We start from the raw sequence: 19,114 nt of genomic DNA, 5'->3' as shown, positions 1-19,114 counted from the left end.
CTTGGGAAGAAATGTGCTATATTTTTTGAGGAAAGTTATTCTTAAGTTGCCTTGGTAAATTTATTTCTGTCTTTCCCCTTTATCACTGTAGGAAACAATTGAAATAGAATTTAGATTTGAAAGGGATCTTAGAGATGATTTGATCTCATTTCCTCACTTTACAGAAGAGGAAATCAAGGCCCAGAGAGGTTAAGGAACCTGCCCGTGGTCCCAGGGCTACATGGAGTCTCTCTGCCTGACTTCTCCATATCTTCTTTGGCCTAGCCCCACAGTAGCTGGAAATAGTGCTTTTTATTTCACCTCTAGCTTTGGCAAGATTGATCTATTCTGTAATATGTTAATGTGCTACATATTTCAAATACGCTAAAATGTTTTTCAAGATAATCTCATTAAAGGTTCTTAGTATCTACCTTACCAGAAAGCTGTAGATTAATGAACAGCCCCTGCAGTGAGAGTGAGGAAGCTAGTTTTCTTTCAGGGGACTGACTGCCTTGGCCTCACAGGAATTCACTTGGTGCAAGTTTGACAGTACTGAGGGAGATCTTTATCCGTGGGGGCAGAAGATAACTCAGAGAATCAGCTGATTATTTTTTTATTTTTTGAATGGATGCTCAGTGAGGTAGAGGGGAGACCAGATATCTGCCCCAGGCCGATACAGTATCATTGTATGGACATACATTATATAGGGTCTGGTTTTTAATTTATAGGCTTAAAAATGTGATTTGTGAGTACACCCAGAGGTGATTAGGCTAAGGGAACTGATTCATAAGAGACTACTTAGGTATTTCATATAAGTAGAATTATACAATAATTGTCCTTTTATGCCTGGCTTATTTCACTAAGTGTAACATTTTCAAGAGTCATTCATGTAGCACGTGTCTTATGATGTGTTTTTTTTGGTCTTTGTGGGGTCTATTACATTGATTTTCATATGTTGTATCCAGCTTGCATTCCTCGGATCAATCCTATTGGTCATGGTATATAATCCTTTTTTACATGCTTCTGGATTTGGTTTGTGTGTATTTTGTTGAAAAGTTTACATCTACATTCATAATGGATATCAGTCTGTAGTTTTCTTTCTTTGCGATGTCTTTGTTTAATTTTGGTATTGGGGTTATACTGGCCTGATAGAATGAATTGGGAAGTATTCCCTCATCATTTTTTCGAAGAATTTGTGATTGATTGGTGGTAATTCTTCTTTAAACATTTGGTGTAATTAACCAGTGAAGCCATCAGGTCAGGGGGCTTTTCTTTGTGGTAAGTTTTTGAGTACTAATTCAATCTCTTTACTAGTTAGAGGTTTATTGAGATTTTTCTGTTTTTTTCTTGAGTGCGATTCAGAAGCTTGTGTCTCTAAGGAACTTGTTCATTTCATCTTTATTATTTAATTTATTGGCATACAATTTTTGTAATAGTTCCTTATAATCTTTTTTCCCCTATAAGGTAGGTTAGTAATGTCCCCTCTTTCATTTCTAATTTTGGTAATATGAGTCGTCTCTTTCTTTTTGGTTAGTTGAGCTTTAAGGGTTGTCAATTTTGTTGATCATTTCAAAGAACCAGTTTTTGGTTTCATTGATTTTTCTTTATTATACTTTTTCTATTCTTTTTTCATTTATTTTTTCCCTAGTCTATTATTTCATTCCTTCTGCTTGTTTTGGGTTTAGTTTTCTCTTCCTTTAGTTTCTTAAGGTTGAATGTAGGTTATTGATTTGGTATCTTTATTTTTTTAAAAAAAGAAAGGGGATTTAGCTATACATCTCTCTCTAGTCTTCACTGTGAGATAATAGAAAAAATATATTGGTCTCTGTCCCGAGTTCCTGACACAGAGCTCCGGGAACCCTTGTAAATCGCTAAGTTATGAGAGCACAAAGAGCATCTCTTGTTCTTATGAGGTGACTCTAGGTGGGCTCCTAGATGGCTTCTGGCTGGGTGCTGGTCACCAGCAAGACCAAACCATAATTAGAAGCTTAGAGTTTTTAGCTCCACCCACAATCCTCCAGAGAGGGATGAGAAGATGGAAACGGAATTAACGATTGATCGATTGATCGTGCCTATGTGAGGAAGCTTCCATAAAATCCCAGGAGTGTGGGATTTGAGGAGCTTCTTGGTTGGTGAATTCATGGCGGTGCTGGGTGACTGGTGTACCCCTTCTTCCCACATACCTCGCTCAATGCATCTCTTCCATCTGGATGTTCATCTGTATCCCTTAATAAACTGATAAACATAAGTGTTTCCCTAAGTTCTGTGAGCTACTCTAGTATAAATTAATCGAACCTGAGGAGCAGGTCGTGTGAACCTCCTCTTTACCGCTAAATTGGACAAAAGTTGTGGGTAACCTGGGGACCTATTACTTGCGATTGGTGGCTGAAGTGGGGTGGGAGCAGTCTTGTGGGACAGAGCCCTTAATCTGTGGGATCTGAAGTCTGAAGCTATCTCCAGGTAGAGGGTGTCAGAACTGAGTTAAATTGTAGGACATCAACCTTATATTGCAGACAGTTGGTTGGTGTGGTCTGAGGAAAACCCTCCACACATTTGGTGACCAGAAAGGAAGTGTTTTGAGTCAGTAGTAAATGAAACTCACAGGAAAGAAAAAGCACTAAGGAAGAACTGGGTTTTCCTCTATTCAGGAAGGAAAAATCTGAGTTTTTCTTTTACATTCATCAATAAGTTATGGTATCTGTATTTCATTTTCACTTATCTCAAAATATTTTCTAATTTCCTTTGTGGTTTATATTTTGGCCAGTTGATCATTTAGGAGTGTGTTGTTTAACTGACATACGTTAATGAATTTCTCAACCTGCATATAGTTATTGATTTCTAATTTTCTCCTCGGTTGTCTTTAGAAACCTTCTAGGTTTAACTTTAGCTTTAACATTTAGTTCCATAACCCATCTCAAGTAAATTTTTATGTGTGGTGTTTTGGGGTCAAGGTTCATTCTTTTGTATATATGGATATTTAGTTGTTCTAGTACTATTTGTTGAAAATACATTTCATTTCCCATTCAAATGCTTTGATACCTTTGTCAAGAATTAACCATATAAATGTGAACCTATTTTTGAACTCTGTTCTGTCCCATTAATTAATTTTTAGGCTATTCTGACTCCCTGACTAGTTTTATAGTAAGTCTAGAAATTCGGTTGTTTGTATCCTACAACTTAGTTCTTTTTCATGATTATTTTGACTATCCTGGGTACTTCTCATTTCCACAGAAATCTTATAATCAAATTGTCATTTTCTGCAAACTAGCCTATTGTAATTTTGTTTTTTATTATAAATTCATTTGTGGAGAATTTATATTTTAGCAATAGTAAGTCATTCAATCCATGATTATGGGATAGATACTGCTCTAGTTAAGGTCTTCAAAATTTTTTCTCAGTAACGCTTAGTTTTTAGTATGTATGCCATGTACATATTTTATTAAATTTGTCCTGAAGTATTTTGTTTTTGATACTGTTGTAAACTGAATTGTTTTTGTAATTTTATCTTTCATTTGTTTGCTGCTTATATAGAACTAAAATTTGTTAGACTGATCTGCACTCATTAATATATACTTCAATTTTGATAAATTTACTTATTAGTTCTAGACTTTTTTGGTAAATTATGATTTTTTTTTTTTTTTGCAAATAATTATGTCATCCATGAATATAGACTGTTTTACTTCTTCCCGTCTTATGACTTTTATTGTTTTTTCTGGCCTTACTGCATTGGCTAAGACCTTCAGTAAAATATTAAATAGAAATAGTGGAGATGGGCATAATTGCCTTGTTTCCTTTCTATTGGGTAAAATGTCCACGGAATTTGGATTAAAATAATTTTTGTATGTAGGTATTACATTTATTTCCTTTTCAGATCTACTGATCGTTTCTGTTTGTCTTTTCTTGCTTTCTTACCTTTGTAAATCCATCCTTTAACATTTCATACATAACTATTTTATATTCAGTATCTCGTAATTGCAACCTTTGTAGTCCTTGTAAGTCCTTATTATTTTCTTCTTGTCATGTAAAGTGGTTTGCCTTCTCGTGTGCATGGCAATTTTGATTTTTTTTTAGGTCCTAGACTTATCCTAGAACTTTGGGTTGGGCTACTTCATCTTGTTGGAATGAGGTTTTATATCCGCTGTTAGTGCCTCTATCATCATGTGCCCTGAGTGCAGTCCATTCCCCCCGCCCTTTTGTTCCCTGCTTTTGACTTTAGCTTCAATTCTGATTTTTAAAAAAAGTTTGTTTGTTTGTTTGTTTGTTTGTTTGTTTGTTGACCAAGCGGTTTGGGGAAGAGATTCCCTCTACTTCTTTTGAGACCAAAAATGCGTCCATAAGTATGTCTTATCCTGTATGTAGTTGCTTTAGGTCCCCTGGAGTATCTAAATTGCCATATTGTCGCAAGTCTTTTATCCTGTTTTGTTTGTTTGTTTCAACTGTTATCTCTGTGAATAGCTCCCAAATCTTTTTCTCATGTCCCACCTTTCTTTTGAGTTTAAACTACCTATCAGATATTTCTCATGGAATGTTCTGCCAATACCACAAATTTAGCATTTGTAAAATTAAACTCATTATTTTCCTCAATATGTATATTTCTTCCTGACTCCCCTGTTTTATCAGAGATGTTGCCTCTTTGCCTTTTCGTTGTGTTTTAAATAAATTAAAATGAATTTCATTTGGGGAATTTCACGTCATGCCTTGAGATGACAGACAAATCTGAAGTCTTAGGAAATCAGGTTTGGAATTTACTGCTCATATTTGGAGTTATTAGTAGCATTTTAATAATAATACCTGTACTTATATTGTGATTTCACATATATCATTTCTTTTCATTCTCTTAACCTCAGGGGATAAGCAAGCCCACTGGGCATAGTTCTCATTTCACAGGTGAGGAAAGTTAAAGAAGGAGGGAAACTAACACATATTGAGGATGCAGGGGGTGCCAGGCCTGCTGTCTGCTGGTAAATGATGGGAACTGGCCTTCGTCTTCCCAGTTGCTACTCTTCCTCAGCAACCTGGTTTGAAACAGTATTGTCATGGCATCTTAGAGGCATCTTAGGAAGCATCTTGGAGATCTTAGTTTCGGACCGTGCCAGGGATGGTCTGTGGACCTATGCCAGCCTGCAAACCGTTTATTACTTACTGCTCCACATCAAGATAAGTATGGAAACCATGAATAAGCTTTGAAAACTTTTGTAATGATGTAGCATCCAGGTGCGCCTTTCTGTGGTTCACTTGAGAACCATTGCTCTAGGCCAGTCTTCCCTGCAGTAATAGTCTTTCCAAATAACACTTTTGGCAAGTGATTACTGCCCTCTCCCGTCCCCCCAGGAGCTTTACTTTCCCTTAAAGACTTGCTGTTTGTCCTCTCTCTTTCCTTTTTTTTTAATAGAATGACACTTCCATTCTCCTAGTTATGCAGATTCAAAGTCATTGAGTCATTATTGACTTTCTTATTCTTCATATCCAGTCACCAAATTGAGTTAATTCTTTTGTAATAGCTCTTATGTCTTGTTCTTCCTAGTATCTCTGTGGCCTTTTATTTTTAGTCACTCCCCTGTCTTTCAGTTGTTAGTTGTTGACTCTGAAATCTGTATCTCTTCCCTAAATGCGCTCTAGTTTATCATTTCCAACAGTTTTTCCACTGCTCCCTTGGAGATCTCATCTGTGCTTTATATTCCGTAGGTCTGAAATTTACTTTCTGCCCCAGATCTGGACTTGGCTCCCGTTCCCTGGTCTTTGCTGATGGAAACTGAGTGATAATTGTCCCTTCCATTTTCCTTGCCCAGTTGACAAAGTCTGTGTTTTATAAGTGCAGATTACCGCTCATCTTCTCCAGGCCTGCGCTGCCACCCTGATGTGGCTCCTTGTTATCTCTTATCTGGAGTTTTATAATAATTTCCCCACTGTTCTCCGCTTCTGTCTCTCCCTCCATTTTATTCTCTGGCAGTGTAATCTTTCTCATGCACAGCTCTATTACTGTTACCTATTTTCTTAAAAATCTCCAAGGTTCTTCATTGCCTGTGGAATAAAGGTTAAACTCTTTAATTTGGCATTCAGGTTCAGAAAGTTTACCTTACCAGGGTCAGTCCCCTCCCTACTCCACACCTTAGCAAAGCCAAGCTACTTAGCACTTGCTGTTCCCCATCCTGTTCATGTCTGTATCTTGGTTTATATTGTTTCATCTTTGTGATGTACCCTTCGCCTCTCATCTTCAAATTCTACCCCTTCTTCAAGATTCAGTTGTATTGTCATCTTCTCTACAAAGCTTCCATCCAATAATCTTTCTAGTGAACTTTAATAGCTCTTTCGCTGTACTTCTCTGATGTTAATTATTGTTGTCTACATCATGTTAAAGATATTTATAGCATGGGTGGCTCTACTAGAACTTACAGCTCCCAAAATGAAGATCTGCTGAGGGACTTGGTGGGGACAATTCAAAATAAAGATTCATGGGCCCCGTCCCATGGAAACACTGGTTCAGTAGATTTTGGAAATGTGAAATTTTAAAAAGCTCCCAGATATTTCTAATTCTAGGTCAGATATTTGAATCATTTGTCTGTCTGCCCCACAGTTTTAGTTATTGATTTTATCCTCTTTGCTTAACATTTGGGATGCATTTATCTTGTCTAAATTGCATTGCAGACTTCATGAAATGCTTTGTTTCTCCTCTGTAGTATTATACTTAGCATAATAGACATGCAGTAATTGAATGTTGAATAAATGAAAAGATTGAAGTAAGATCTTTCAATTGGTATATCTGTGGTAGAATGTACTCATATACTGAAGAGAACATGTTTCTTAGGACATATACTAAACGGAAGTTTACAGAGCAGCCTGTTAAGGAGCTGTTCTGAAGGGAAAAGGAGGGATACCACTTAAGAGAAACCAAGCAATGCTTTACGGAAGATCAGTAGGATAACATGTAGTTTGTAGTGTCACTGGTGTACTATTTATTTATGTTACAGTAGAAGAGAAAGAAGGTAAAGTAACATGGGTCAGTTTTCAAGTCTAGTGTGCATTATTCCTAACACTAAAAAGTGAGATCACATTTGTTCCATAGAAAGGGACCTTTCTGACCTCACTGATGGGACATTACTAACTAACTACAACACTCTGTCTTGTTGAACCAAAATGTGCCCTCAGCATCCTTTTCTATGGAGCACTTCCACCGATCAGTTGACATTAGCATAATTACAGAAAAAACCCTGGTATATGAAATGTTGTTTAGGATATCTCCTATAGTTAAAAAAAACAAAAACCAAAAAACCTGTAGAATGTTTGTGATCCCTACAATCAAAATTCTTCAAGAAAAAGGTAGTTGAAAACCAGTACATCTAAAAGGGCAGTTCTTTGATAATGCACTGCTGGAATTCGCTGCTCTATTTCTGGTATGACCTATCTTTTATGAAATTTTGCTGTATTTCCTCATAACTGCCATGCCATTTACTCAGACCCTTTTGTAAGTAAAGGTAAAGAAAATGTATTCTTCCCAAGAATTCCTAGTCATTTAAAATTTGGAAGACACTGATTGTGACATGCTAAGAAGGTTAAGCGTCTTAAAGCATTGGGTTGTCTCTATCCCCCTACTTATTGTTGAAACATAGTACTTTTATTTTCAGCTGTACTGGAATTCTCTTCCTCTAACTTTGTTAAAGTGTGTGCTCAAATGCCTGCCGCCAAGCTTTAACCCTGTGCATCTGGCTACCCTTCTTCCCCTGCTTTTATCCACGTATAATCAGTTTTTCATTTCTCTCCCTGCTCCTTCCAGGTCTGATGACGATGATATGGAGAGTAGGAGCTCCAGGGTGACCCAACTTTGCACTTACTTTCAGCAGAAATATAAGCATCTCTGCCGCCTGGAGCGGGCAGAGTCTCGTCAAAAGAAATGCCGGCATACGTTAAGGAAAGCCTTGCTGCAGGCGGCTAGTAGAGAACCAGAGTGTACTGGTCAGTTAATGCAAGAACTGCAGAGAGCTGCAAGCAGTCGAACCAGGTTAGAGCCCGATGCAGTCACTTGTTTCTAAGGAATTGTCTCGGTCTGTTTCTGTATGTTTTGAAAGGATAGTTAAGACACAATAGGTGGTAGGCTTTTAAGCCTGAAATATTTATGCATTGTATTTTGGTTTTGTTGCTCAGACAAAGTTCTATTCTACACTGGTGGAGAAATAATACTGCCATGAGCTGACAGTAAAATTAAAGCATTACTATAATTTTGCTAGAGTTTGATTAGAATTTATTCAATACAGGATTTGAGAATGTTACCTGTCTTTAAAAAAATACAATACTTAGAAATTTCTTACGTTATTTAAAAGTAATATTTAGAGTTTTTTATTACAAAAGTACCATAGTATGTTTTCTATTTACATTATTTAAAAATTTTTTCAAATGTATTTTCTGTTAATATTTACATTATCCCCCATATTACGTGTTCAAAATGTTTCATTACATTGGATTTCTTTTGAGGAAAATTCCTCTGTTTATAGTATAGATACTTGCTTACTTAAAAAAATTTGAAAAATATCAATAAAAAGGGAAAAACCTCTGTCATATCACCATTCACAAAGCAGAAAGAGCACATTTTGATTCTGTTTCATTCTAGTCTTTTTCTGTGTGTGTGTGTGTGTGTGTGTATGTGTGTGTATGTGTGTGAGAGAGAGAGAGAGAGAAAGAGAGAGACAGAGAGAGAGAGAGAGAGAGACAGAGAGAGACACAGAGAGAGAGAGAGAGAGAAATCTCCCAGGAGCTGTGTGTTCGTATTATAAAGCAAAATTGAGATCATGCTGTATGTATTTTTTTAAAAAAACTTTTATTTATTTAAGTATGTTTTTTGAGGACTCATCAGCTCCAACTCAAGTAGTTGTTTCAATCTAGTTGTAGAGGGCGCAGCTTACAGTGGCCCATGTGGGGATCAAACTGGCAACCTTGTTAAGAGTACTGCATGTGCTCTAACCCACTGAGCTAACCAGCCTCCCCATGCTATGTGTGTTTTTTATTTCTTGCTTTTTTCCCATCCATTTAACACTGAATTATGATAATTTTTTTCATGATATTAATTCTTTAAAACATGACTTTTAATGGTTTTATATTACAGATGTCAGTCCTCAGACCTTTTCTATTTTAGGTATGTAATTAAGCATAATTCGATATAGACTATTTGAATTATGTGTCCAGTTTTTTTTCCCCATAAAAATATGTCATAGCCATTCCCCTGTTTTCTTAAAGATTGTTTTGAAAACAGGATTTATAATGTTTACATAATGTTTTATTGAATGAAAATCCGTATATTGGAAATGTAGAGTTAGCTGGTATTTCAATGAAGAAATTATGATATTTTACCATTTTGGAAGTTTGTTCATTTAGGTAATAAAAACTTAAGTCAAATCATAATTGCTTATATTAGATTATATACCTTTTGAAAATACTAATTTAATTGAATTTCCAAAATATCTCCCTATTTAACTAAGGAAATAATTTTCAAATTTAAAAGGCTTAGTTCCATATTGAGTTTATTATTTCACACTTTTTACTTATATTTTAAAACAACCTTGACTATGTACAGTATATAACATTTTATGAGTTTATATATCTAAATATTAGCAGTGGTTATCTCTAGATGATGGGATTATTGATGAAGTTAAAAACATTTGTAGTCTTATATTCTGCTTTTTCTATATCGATCATGAGTTGCTTGAGGAAAACAAGGGTTTAAAACAAACAGAAAACTAAAGAAACACCTCTGCTTTGTAGCTATCATATTTTGTTATATACCTATATTTTGAAATTTCATTTTAGTTTTGTATGTTTTGGTTTTCACTATATTTGTTGTAAAAAAAAAAAAGTAACCTGTTTTTGAATTGTGTATCTTAAAAAGATACTGTGCTCTGAGGAGTTTTGTGCTTCTTGGCATATTTAGAATTGTTTGAAACTATGTATGTGTATCTAATATACTTACTTAATGACTATAGTATTTCCCTATAGTATTTTCCCTCACTCTTAGAACTCCCAGTCCTCTGTAGGGGATGTAGTGTCCGTTCTAAAACATCCTTTAGGTCTTAGCTTACGTATTCAGGGACTTACCTTTCTCAGAGAAACACTTCTGTATTCCCTTGACTATGTTAAGTCCCACTATTATATATGCTTATTGTGCTCTGTACTCTGCTTCACTGTAGAATTTTATACTCGCATCAATGACTGTCTGTCAGGCTTGACAGTAATTTCTATGAGGGCAGGAACAATGTACACTTTGTTCTTAAATCACCAATGTTGATGAACAAATGAATAGAATTGAACCAGTGAAGACACATCTGTTCACTACTTGTTGAAAGAATTCACTCAGCTTGACATAAGTTTTAAAATGATATCTAAAATTTATATTGTATACGGCATTCAAGTGTATCATTTCAGTAGAAACCTTAAATTTTGTCCAGCATGAAACAAAGTATGTGTAGAACATTGAGTCTTAAGTGCATTATTATGACCTTGTCAAGATGTAAGGGACTATTGTATGAGTTTGGGACTGTTTAGTGTTTATGTAGAACACGTATTTATCTATGATTTTTAACTACAGAAGCAACTCCTTCCTTTTCAGAGCATCTGCCAAACTACCTTCAGTGATTTTTTAAAAAAAGTTTCACGATAACTCAGTTTTGCAAAACAAATATCAAGATGAACTCTATTATAATTCTCACATGTATTTGATGTCATTTAGTTATGTCACCTATGATTAGTAAAAGATTTATTGCCCAGTGCATTACTGATAATCATCTATGAGATGATCGTCACTCCTTGGTGATTGGCAGCTTACTACTTCACATTGTATTTTAGGCTCACAAAACTCAGCTGTCAGTTGGATAATGCCCTCTGATATTTTTGCTATTGAAGACTAGTTCCACAAAAGTTGCTGTTAAATGTTTTAGAAATTCGAACTTTAATGGCTACCTCTTAATAGGTATTTTTAAAAATATAACTCGGGTATAAACTGAATAACATTCAAGTATTCTTACTAATAACTTCATCATATTTATTGGTGAATATGTGGAATAAACCATTGCATTAGCTTAAAGTATGTAAACCCAAATCTAAGTATCTTGTAGCCTACAAGCCTAAAGAGACTTGTGTTGTTTGTGTGTCATGTATTTGTGTGTTGTTTGTGTGGAAACTTCAATAGAGCATACAAAAGGGAAGCCTGTAGTATTTTCATAGTAAAAACATCAAAATGTTTTGGTAATTCTCCCTTTGTTTTGGTAATAAAACATACCCAATTTATCAGGCATTTTTATCATAATTATCCATGGAGATATCAAAATTCTAACTTTGGGTAATTTATTTGTAGAAATAGATTGGTGATTTGGAACATATTTGTGGTTTAAAAAAATGGAAAACATGGTTTCCTTTGAAGTCTAGGATAAAGAAAATGAGGGCATGCGTTGTGTGCTGGGCTTGGTAGGTGGCTGAGCATAATTATTCAAGTGTTCAATGAAAATTATCCATTCAATATAGAGAGCTACCTTCTTTTGAAATCTAGACCAAGAGAATGTGGGCTTAGCTACCACAATACTGAGGAAAACTTCATTTATTTGAAATTGTGTATCCTTTTTAGAGGGCTGAAATTAATGACCCACTTCCCCACTCTTGTGTTCCTAACAAATCTTGCAGAACTCTTAATTAAAGCAACTTCTGTGGCAGCACGGCACCTGGTTTTCTATTTTCATTTACTGTTTATATGTTATAATAGAAATATACTTTATTTAGATTATATGTAAAGTCATATGTAATTTAGATTCTTTATGACTGTCTATAGTTAGAGTAAATCATTCCTTTGAAATCCTTAGATACTAGAAACAAAGGATTCAAAAGATTTCTTGTTTCTGATGCCTGACTTGTAACTCAGTGCATTAAGTTCATTCTTTACACATGTGTATACTCAGACATGTGCAAAGGCTTAGTAGTTTGTGATGCTTTATAGAGTCACATAGGATAATTTTTGCACTACTAAGAATTTAAGTATTGTTTATTTTATTTTTTTATATGTGTATAAAACTGGAAGGATCTGCAAATTACTAAAATGAATACTTACAATAGAGGGATTGGGAACTGGCAAATCAGGACAAGAATAGAACGGAGGTTCTTCACTGGCTCCTTTCCTACTACTCTTTGATTTTTGGAACCATGTGAATGTATTGCCTATTCATAAACATTTTAAATAATATTAAAATATTTAAATATTAAATGTATGAAATGGAGATGGCATTTAATGAAAGATGGAGTTGCACGTATAATACAAGGTTAAAAAATATGTACAAAGTGAGTGCATTTTGGAAGATGAGAGCAAATCAGCCATTTCTGCATATCAGTATCCCCTTCCTTATGTTTCAGATCAAGGTTTTGCAGAATAACTGTTTAGCAGCTTGATATGCCCAAAATCTAATTAGGATGATAATAACAGCAGTTAACCATTGACTGCTTACTATGTACTGCGCTATATACTGTGTATGATAAGTGTTTTCAACATGTTATCTTATCTCTTATCTCCACTTTACAGGTAAGGAAGTTGAGGCTCAAGCAAGGCTAAGTAACTTGCTCAAGGTCACACAGCTAGTAAGACGTAGAGCTGATTTTCAGAACCAGGTCTGACTGATCTAGTCTCATGTTCTTCATCACTTCACTATCCCTTTGAGAAGCAAAAGGAAACAAAATATCACCTAAAAACAAACAAACGAAAAAAACAGCTAGGCATAGTTGAAACTGATTATAATGTAATTATTTGTTTTTCAGATTGGGGAAATAATAGGAACTGGTCATTGTAACCCATATTTATATTTTATTTAATGAATGTAGAGAGGTAAAATGTTGGTGTTGCATTGTGGTAACACAATGTAGAAAAATTGCCCTGGATTCTTAAAGCATTTTTTAAAAATTAATTTTTCTTTCCTTTCTTAGCATAAGCCGGACCAAGTTGAAGGAGGTGGAACCAGCAGCATGCAGTGGAACAGTGAAGGGTGAACAGTGCAAGAACAAAGCCCTTCCATTCACCAGACATTGTTTCCAACGTATCCTCGTCACTAAATAGAATGTGCATTGGAAAGTACTGACCCAGTCAAGGCTAGTTATTTCATTCTTTTTTTTTTTTTCATTCTTAAGCCAAGTGAATGACTTGAAATCATAACCATTTAATGTTTAAAATATTTTTTATATAACTTCCAATTTTCACACTGTCTGCTAATTTTTTCTGTTTGTGTCCTTGTGCTTCTTTATTTAAGAATCACATCAAAATAAACAAAATTGACAGCACATAGCAGGTTCTTCCAGTGGCTGTCATTTAATTAAATTTTGTCAACGGAATTCCAATCCTTCTGGGGTTCTAGGTGATTTGTAAGAAGCAGCTATAACACTCATTGATGGAAAAATCAAGTATTATTCAAAAACTGTTTTTAGTTTTCCAAGAAGGTTATACAATTTTACAGTGTGCTTTTTTGCTGTGGGAATAATTAGCTATTTGTATCAAGTACAGCACTGATTTGAGATGAATGAAAGATAAACATCACTGACTAGGACAGAAGATACCTTAAGAAAGAAAATACTTGGTTATGAAATCTTACTATTCTTACTTTTATTAAACGTTTAAAATTGAATAGCATTTAAAACATTTGTATAGTAACAATTTCTCTTTTTTACTACCTGTTTGACTTTTGCCCTCCCTTCTGTTCTTAGAGTTACAGTTTCACAACTTGTTCAGCAGCAGTAAAGGCTTTTAGAGTCTTAACTATAAAAGCATAAAAAAAAGTAGAAAGATACTTCCTTAACAGATATAAAGTAAATCTGGGGGAAATGTAGTTAGTGGCTAAAAGTATGGATGCTTAAAAATGTTGATGCTGTAAAGCTGCTATTCCAATTTTAATAGTACTGTTTTGATTTAAAAGTAATTTTTCATAAGTTGTGAGTTTGAGTGTGGTGTTGGAAATGTGAAATGAAAAATCCAAATTTGGGTAGGTGAGGTTTTTTTTTTTTTTAGAATTCTATCTTTAAATTTTTATTCTTGATGAGGATGATATGCAGAAGTTTTCCTTAAAAGAAAGGGTTTTTTTTGTTTTTTTTAAACCATTATGGTGGAACTTTTAGGAGTTAGTATGTGAAGAAGGAAATGGCCCTGCTTCTCCAAATAATGGAAGTCAGAATGACCATAAAGGAGACTCATGTTTAGGAACCCATTAACAAAATAGACTCCTTCAGACATACCGTGTTTCCCTGAAAATAAGACCTAGCCGGACAATCAGCTCTAATGCGTCTTTTGGAGCAAAAATTAATATAAGACCCATTGTTATTTTAATATAAGACCCCGTCTATGAAATAATATAGAGAAGTTTAATGAGCTGAGCCAAACTGACGACAGTTGCCAGGAAGCAAAATCTCAATGGATTAAGAAATTGCTCAGGAGAATGGCAGTTTTGCAGCTTATTTTATACATTAGAATAAAAAAAAAGTTACATTAATTTTTGCTCCAAAAGACACATTAGAGCTCATTGTCTGGCTAGGTCTTATTTTCGGGGAAACAGAGTATCATCTGATAAATAATGATGAAACTATTATCATTTTCAGGTATCAGTAGTTGGGTTGGTTCTTTAACTTTTATAGATAGTAAAATTTATACTTACACAAGGAAGGGAAGAGGAAATTTTTTTTATAAAAATTGAGCAATTAAGTAGAGTTCCAGTGTATTTTATCCCTAACTTAAAAAACAACCCAGATATCCTCTTGAACCGCTCTCAGCAGCTCTTCTCAAGCTGCACGGCCAAGTTTGCAGATGGACAGCAGTGCTCTGTGCCCGTATTTGACATCACACACCAGACACCTCTGTGCGAAGAACATGCCAAAAAAATGGTGAGTTCAGATTTTATTTCTGCAACAGAGGCTTTCAAGCTTTTGATAGCTATCCATAGTAGGAAGCATTTTGTGACTTAGTACAAACTATGTGTATACAAAATCAATGAAGCAGGTTTTATGAAACAATACTTTTGGTACCTGATATTTTCTAGTCTATTCTGTTTTACCCAAAAAAATCCTTGTTATGACCCACTGAGTTAATTTCCTACCCTCATTTAAAAAACAACAACACTGTTTTAGTAGTTACTTAAATGTGGTTATTTTGTTTATTATCTATTCTGTACCTCTCCTTTTCTTAAAATACATTTTCTTATACATTGATTTCCTAAGCTCTTTTTTGCCCCATTTCTCTAGGTTTTTTTGTTTGTTTGTTTTTAATATACCGTGTTTCCCCAAAAATAAGACCTAGCCGGACCATCAGCTCTAATGCATCTTTTGGAGCAAAAATTAATATAAGACCCGGTCTTATTTTAATATAACATAAGACTGGGTCTTTAATATAATATTATAATATAATATAATATTAGGTCTTATATTAATTTTTGCTCCAAAAGGCACATTAGAGCTGATGGTCCGGCTAGCTCTTATTTTCAGGGAAACAAGAAACATGGTATACAATTCTATGGATGTCTTGGATATTTTATAAAACTTCTGTAATTCTACTGAACTTAATTATTGCTTTTCTTAATGCTATTATCATAAGCCCTAATTAATTCAAAATAATTTGGAGGAGAGACAAGTCTGAATTTAATGAGCTATCTGAATTATATAGTCATTAAATGCATTTGTATTATTTTCACCCATCAGACACTTATTGAGTTCTATTTGCAAGGTATTGCACAAGGTATATGTACTAAAAATTTGAGTGAGACAGAATTTTTTGGGGTAAACAGGGTATATGGGCCATATATTTTGAATATTTGTATACTAAACTGCATATACAAATGAATAATTATTTTACCATTTTAACTTTAAAACATTTCAAATATAAAAAATTTTGTTAGCTTATTCAGGCTCTATCATGATTAAGAAATGATTTCTATGTTTTGAACCACTTTTGTGGACCTTCACTGATGATTTCACAGACCCTTGGTAATATAGGCACTGCACTGCAGCTTTCAAACCACTGAAGTAAGTCATCTTGGTTGTATATTTTGATTTTAAAGTTACACTGTTTAGCATACTTCTAATCAGACTCGGAAAATATTAAATAGGGAGGCTATACTTCAGGATCTCATGTATTTATTTATTTATTCATTCATTCATTCATTCATTCATTCATTCATCTATTTATTTATTTTAAAGATTTTATTGGGGAAGGTGAACAGGACTTTATTGGGGAATAGTGTGTACTTCCAGGCCTTTTTTTTTCAAGTCAAGTTGTTGTCCTTTCAGTCTTAGTTGTGGAGGGCGCAGCTCAGCTCCAGGTCCAGGTCCAGTTGCCGTTGCTAGTTGCAGGGGCACAGCCCACCATCCCTTGCGGGAGTCGAACCAGCAACCTTGTGGTTGAGAGGATGCGCTCCAACCAACAACTGAGCCATCCGGGAGCTCAGCGGCAGCTCAGCTCAAGGTGCTGTGTTCAATCTTAGTTTCAGGGGGCGCAGCCCACCATCCCTTGTGGGACTCGAGGAATTGAACTGCCAACCTTGTGGTTGAGAGCCCACTGGCCCATGTGGGAATCAAACCGGCAGCCTTCGGAGTTAGGAGCATGGAGCTCCAACCGCCTGAGCCACCGGGCCGGCCCCTAGGATCTGCTTTATTGATTTCATAAGTTTTTGATTAGTATAACAATTATTACGTGAATGCTTTTAAAGAAATTAAAAGCAGTTTATTCTTTTCATCTGATTAAATATTCCTGCTTAGGCAAATTCAGCTAGGGAAACATAAGTTTAAACTAGTGTAATAAAAATAGTCTTAAAGTAATATACATTTTATATTATATAAATAATATTAATCAGGGTTTTAAAAGGTATTCACAATACAAAGTTTTGAAAATGTTTTTTTCTCTGAACATAGAGAATCAGACACTAGTTTGAACTATTTTTGTTTTAAGTTAAAAATTACGTTAAGTGTATATAGCAAACACGTGTACCCCATCAGTCCCCCACTGGGAGAGACTTACACTGGGTGACAAACACTGTGCAAATCTCTCAGCTCTGCTTTCAGACCACATCTTGAATGCAAACACATTTTACCACCTTCACTGCTACCACCCTAGCCTTAGCTACTATCTTGTTTGCCTGGATTATTCTCATAGTCTCCTAATTGGTGTTCCTTCTTCTTGCCGTGCCCCACCAGCCACACCCAGATGTGTTTTCCACATAGCAGCCAGTAGATTCTGTGTTTGTCTCACTTTCTTTGAATTTACTCACAGTAAAGTTCACTCTTTTTGGTGTACAGTTCTGAGTTTTGACAGCGCATACAGTCATATAATCACCACCATAATTAAGGTGTAGACCAGTTCCATTACCCACCAAAATTCTCTTGTTCTGCCCCTTTGTAGTCAACCCTTTCCTTTGCCTCTGCTGAGCTGTTTCTGTTCCTATAATTTTACATTTTCCAGAATGTCTTATAAATGGAATCATACAGTATGTACCTTTAGAGCAGACGTTTTAGAATATACATCTGATCATTTTAGTCCCCTGATCAAAACCTTCCAAGGCTTTCCATTACATTGAGAACCAAATCCAAAATTCTTACTGTGGCTATAAGCCACTTCCTCATCTGGCCCTTACAACCTTTGTAGCTTCATCTTATACCCTCTCATTTCCGGAGTTCCAGCAACGTTGGCTTTCTGGCTATTTCTTGAACACCCTAAGTATGTTTCCACCTCAGGGGCTTTGTACTTGTCTTTCTCCTTTCCTTAAATGTTTTCTACATGCATCACTTCATTTATTCAAGTTTCTGATCAAATGTCACTTCATCAAAGAAGCCTTCCACCTCCCCTCTATCCTGTCAGTTTTTTATCCTCATATTCCACCGTATTTTTCTTCCTTATATTTTCATGTACCTACCATTACATTATTTATTAATTAGTTTATGTGTTTATTGTCTGTATCCCTCTACTAGAATGTAAACTTTTCAAAGGCAGGAGCAGTTTTTGTTCATTGCTGTATCCTCAGATGCTCAATAAGTAATTGTTGAATAAAGTAAAAGTTAGCACATAGCTGACGGGTTGAGATTCAGAACTAGAGGCTCGCACTACAGAAAGTCCAGGCTGGCAGACAGAACATGGTATTCAATAGGTATGAGACCATACAACAGATGGTAAGTTAGTATATGCGTTATTGTCCCAGCATATAAGTAGAATGAGACAGTCGGGAGTGAATAGTGTTTGTAGTAATAGTGTAGGTAAACGAACAGTCAGCATTAGGAAAGCCTCTAGGCTAGAGGGGTTCTAGCTCTCTGGAAAAACGGAGTGAGGGACTGCCAACGGCAAGGCAGGGCCTCAGTCATGGGCAATTCTGTGTGGGGTACTTGGCACATTACCAAAAATGTTGCTGGGTTGTGAGGCATAAGCTTAGGAGAATAAGACACAAGCTTAGAACTAGAAGCAGGTGATGTTGGAGGTCTTACAAGTAGGATTTGTGTGTCTTGGCCTAGAGCTGACTAACTTTCTCTTGCCTACAATCCACTCCGGTCCCAGAGAGAAAGCCTGGAGTGGATGCTTACCTCCTGGTGGGTTCTGCTAGTTGCTCAGTCACTATTCGTTGAATTGAATAATAGACATACATGTAAACCTCAGGTATTGACCCAAAAGAAGCAGCCTTATTTTTTTGTAGTTTTATAAATTTGTGCATTTTGACTTGAGCCTGTAATTGTGTTTGGATTCAAGTATTTGGCTGGGACTAAACTTCTTTTAGGTTTCCTAAATTTGTTTTAATTTTATTCTTTCTTGTTTTGAATTTGTTTGATGCTAATAATAGTTATTAGTCTTTAAATACTATTTCCTATACTCTTTATTTAGTTATGAGTTATTACTGAATTCATCAAATCAAGTGACATCAATTGTAAAAAAGCACTATTGTTTTATATACCAGCAAGAAAGAAAAAATGCTGCACAGTGCGTTTCTTGTCACATACAATATTTTGTTTTATACTTGCTAAAATAGCTTCTTTAGACTTAGATGTAGATTTTATCATCTGTATTGCTCCTGGTTGTAGCTGAATTACTTGACCTGTGAAAAGGCAGTATTTTCTTACATCACCTATAACACAGCTTCGTCTTCTTTGTGGTTATTTTCTTTTCTCA

General features: G+C 35.2%; 1 protein-coding gene across 7 annotated transcripts in view; it reads left to right on the top strand.

Annotated features, from left to right (window-relative positions):
• INO80D (INO80 complex subunit D) overlaps positions 1-19,114 on the top strand; it is a 61,406-nt gene that overhangs the window by 26,653 nt on the left and 15,639 nt on the right. For all 7 annotated transcript variants that reach the window (XM_074340838.2, XM_019726893.3, XM_074340848.2 and 4 more), the window contains exons 6-8: positions 7,751-7,975; positions 12,922-13,031; positions 14,726-14,859. In XM_074340838.2, the coding sequence (XP_074196939.1) occupies positions 7,751-7,975; positions 12,922-13,031; positions 14,726-14,859 (469 nt within the window). The remainder of the gene's footprint in view (positions 1-7,750; positions 7,976-12,921; positions 13,032-14,725; positions 14,860-19,114) is intronic.

The sequence above is a fragment of the Rhinolophus sinicus genome, chromosome 17 (assembly GCF_057876585.1).
Source record: "Rhinolophus sinicus isolate RSI-liver-muscle chromosome 17, RSI-T2T, whole genome shotgun sequence".
In the NCBI taxonomy this organism is placed as follows: Eukaryota; Metazoa; Chordata; class Mammalia; order Chiroptera; family Rhinolophidae; genus Rhinolophus; species Rhinolophus sinicus.
This window is presented reverse-complemented; position numbering and strand designations above follow the sequence as displayed.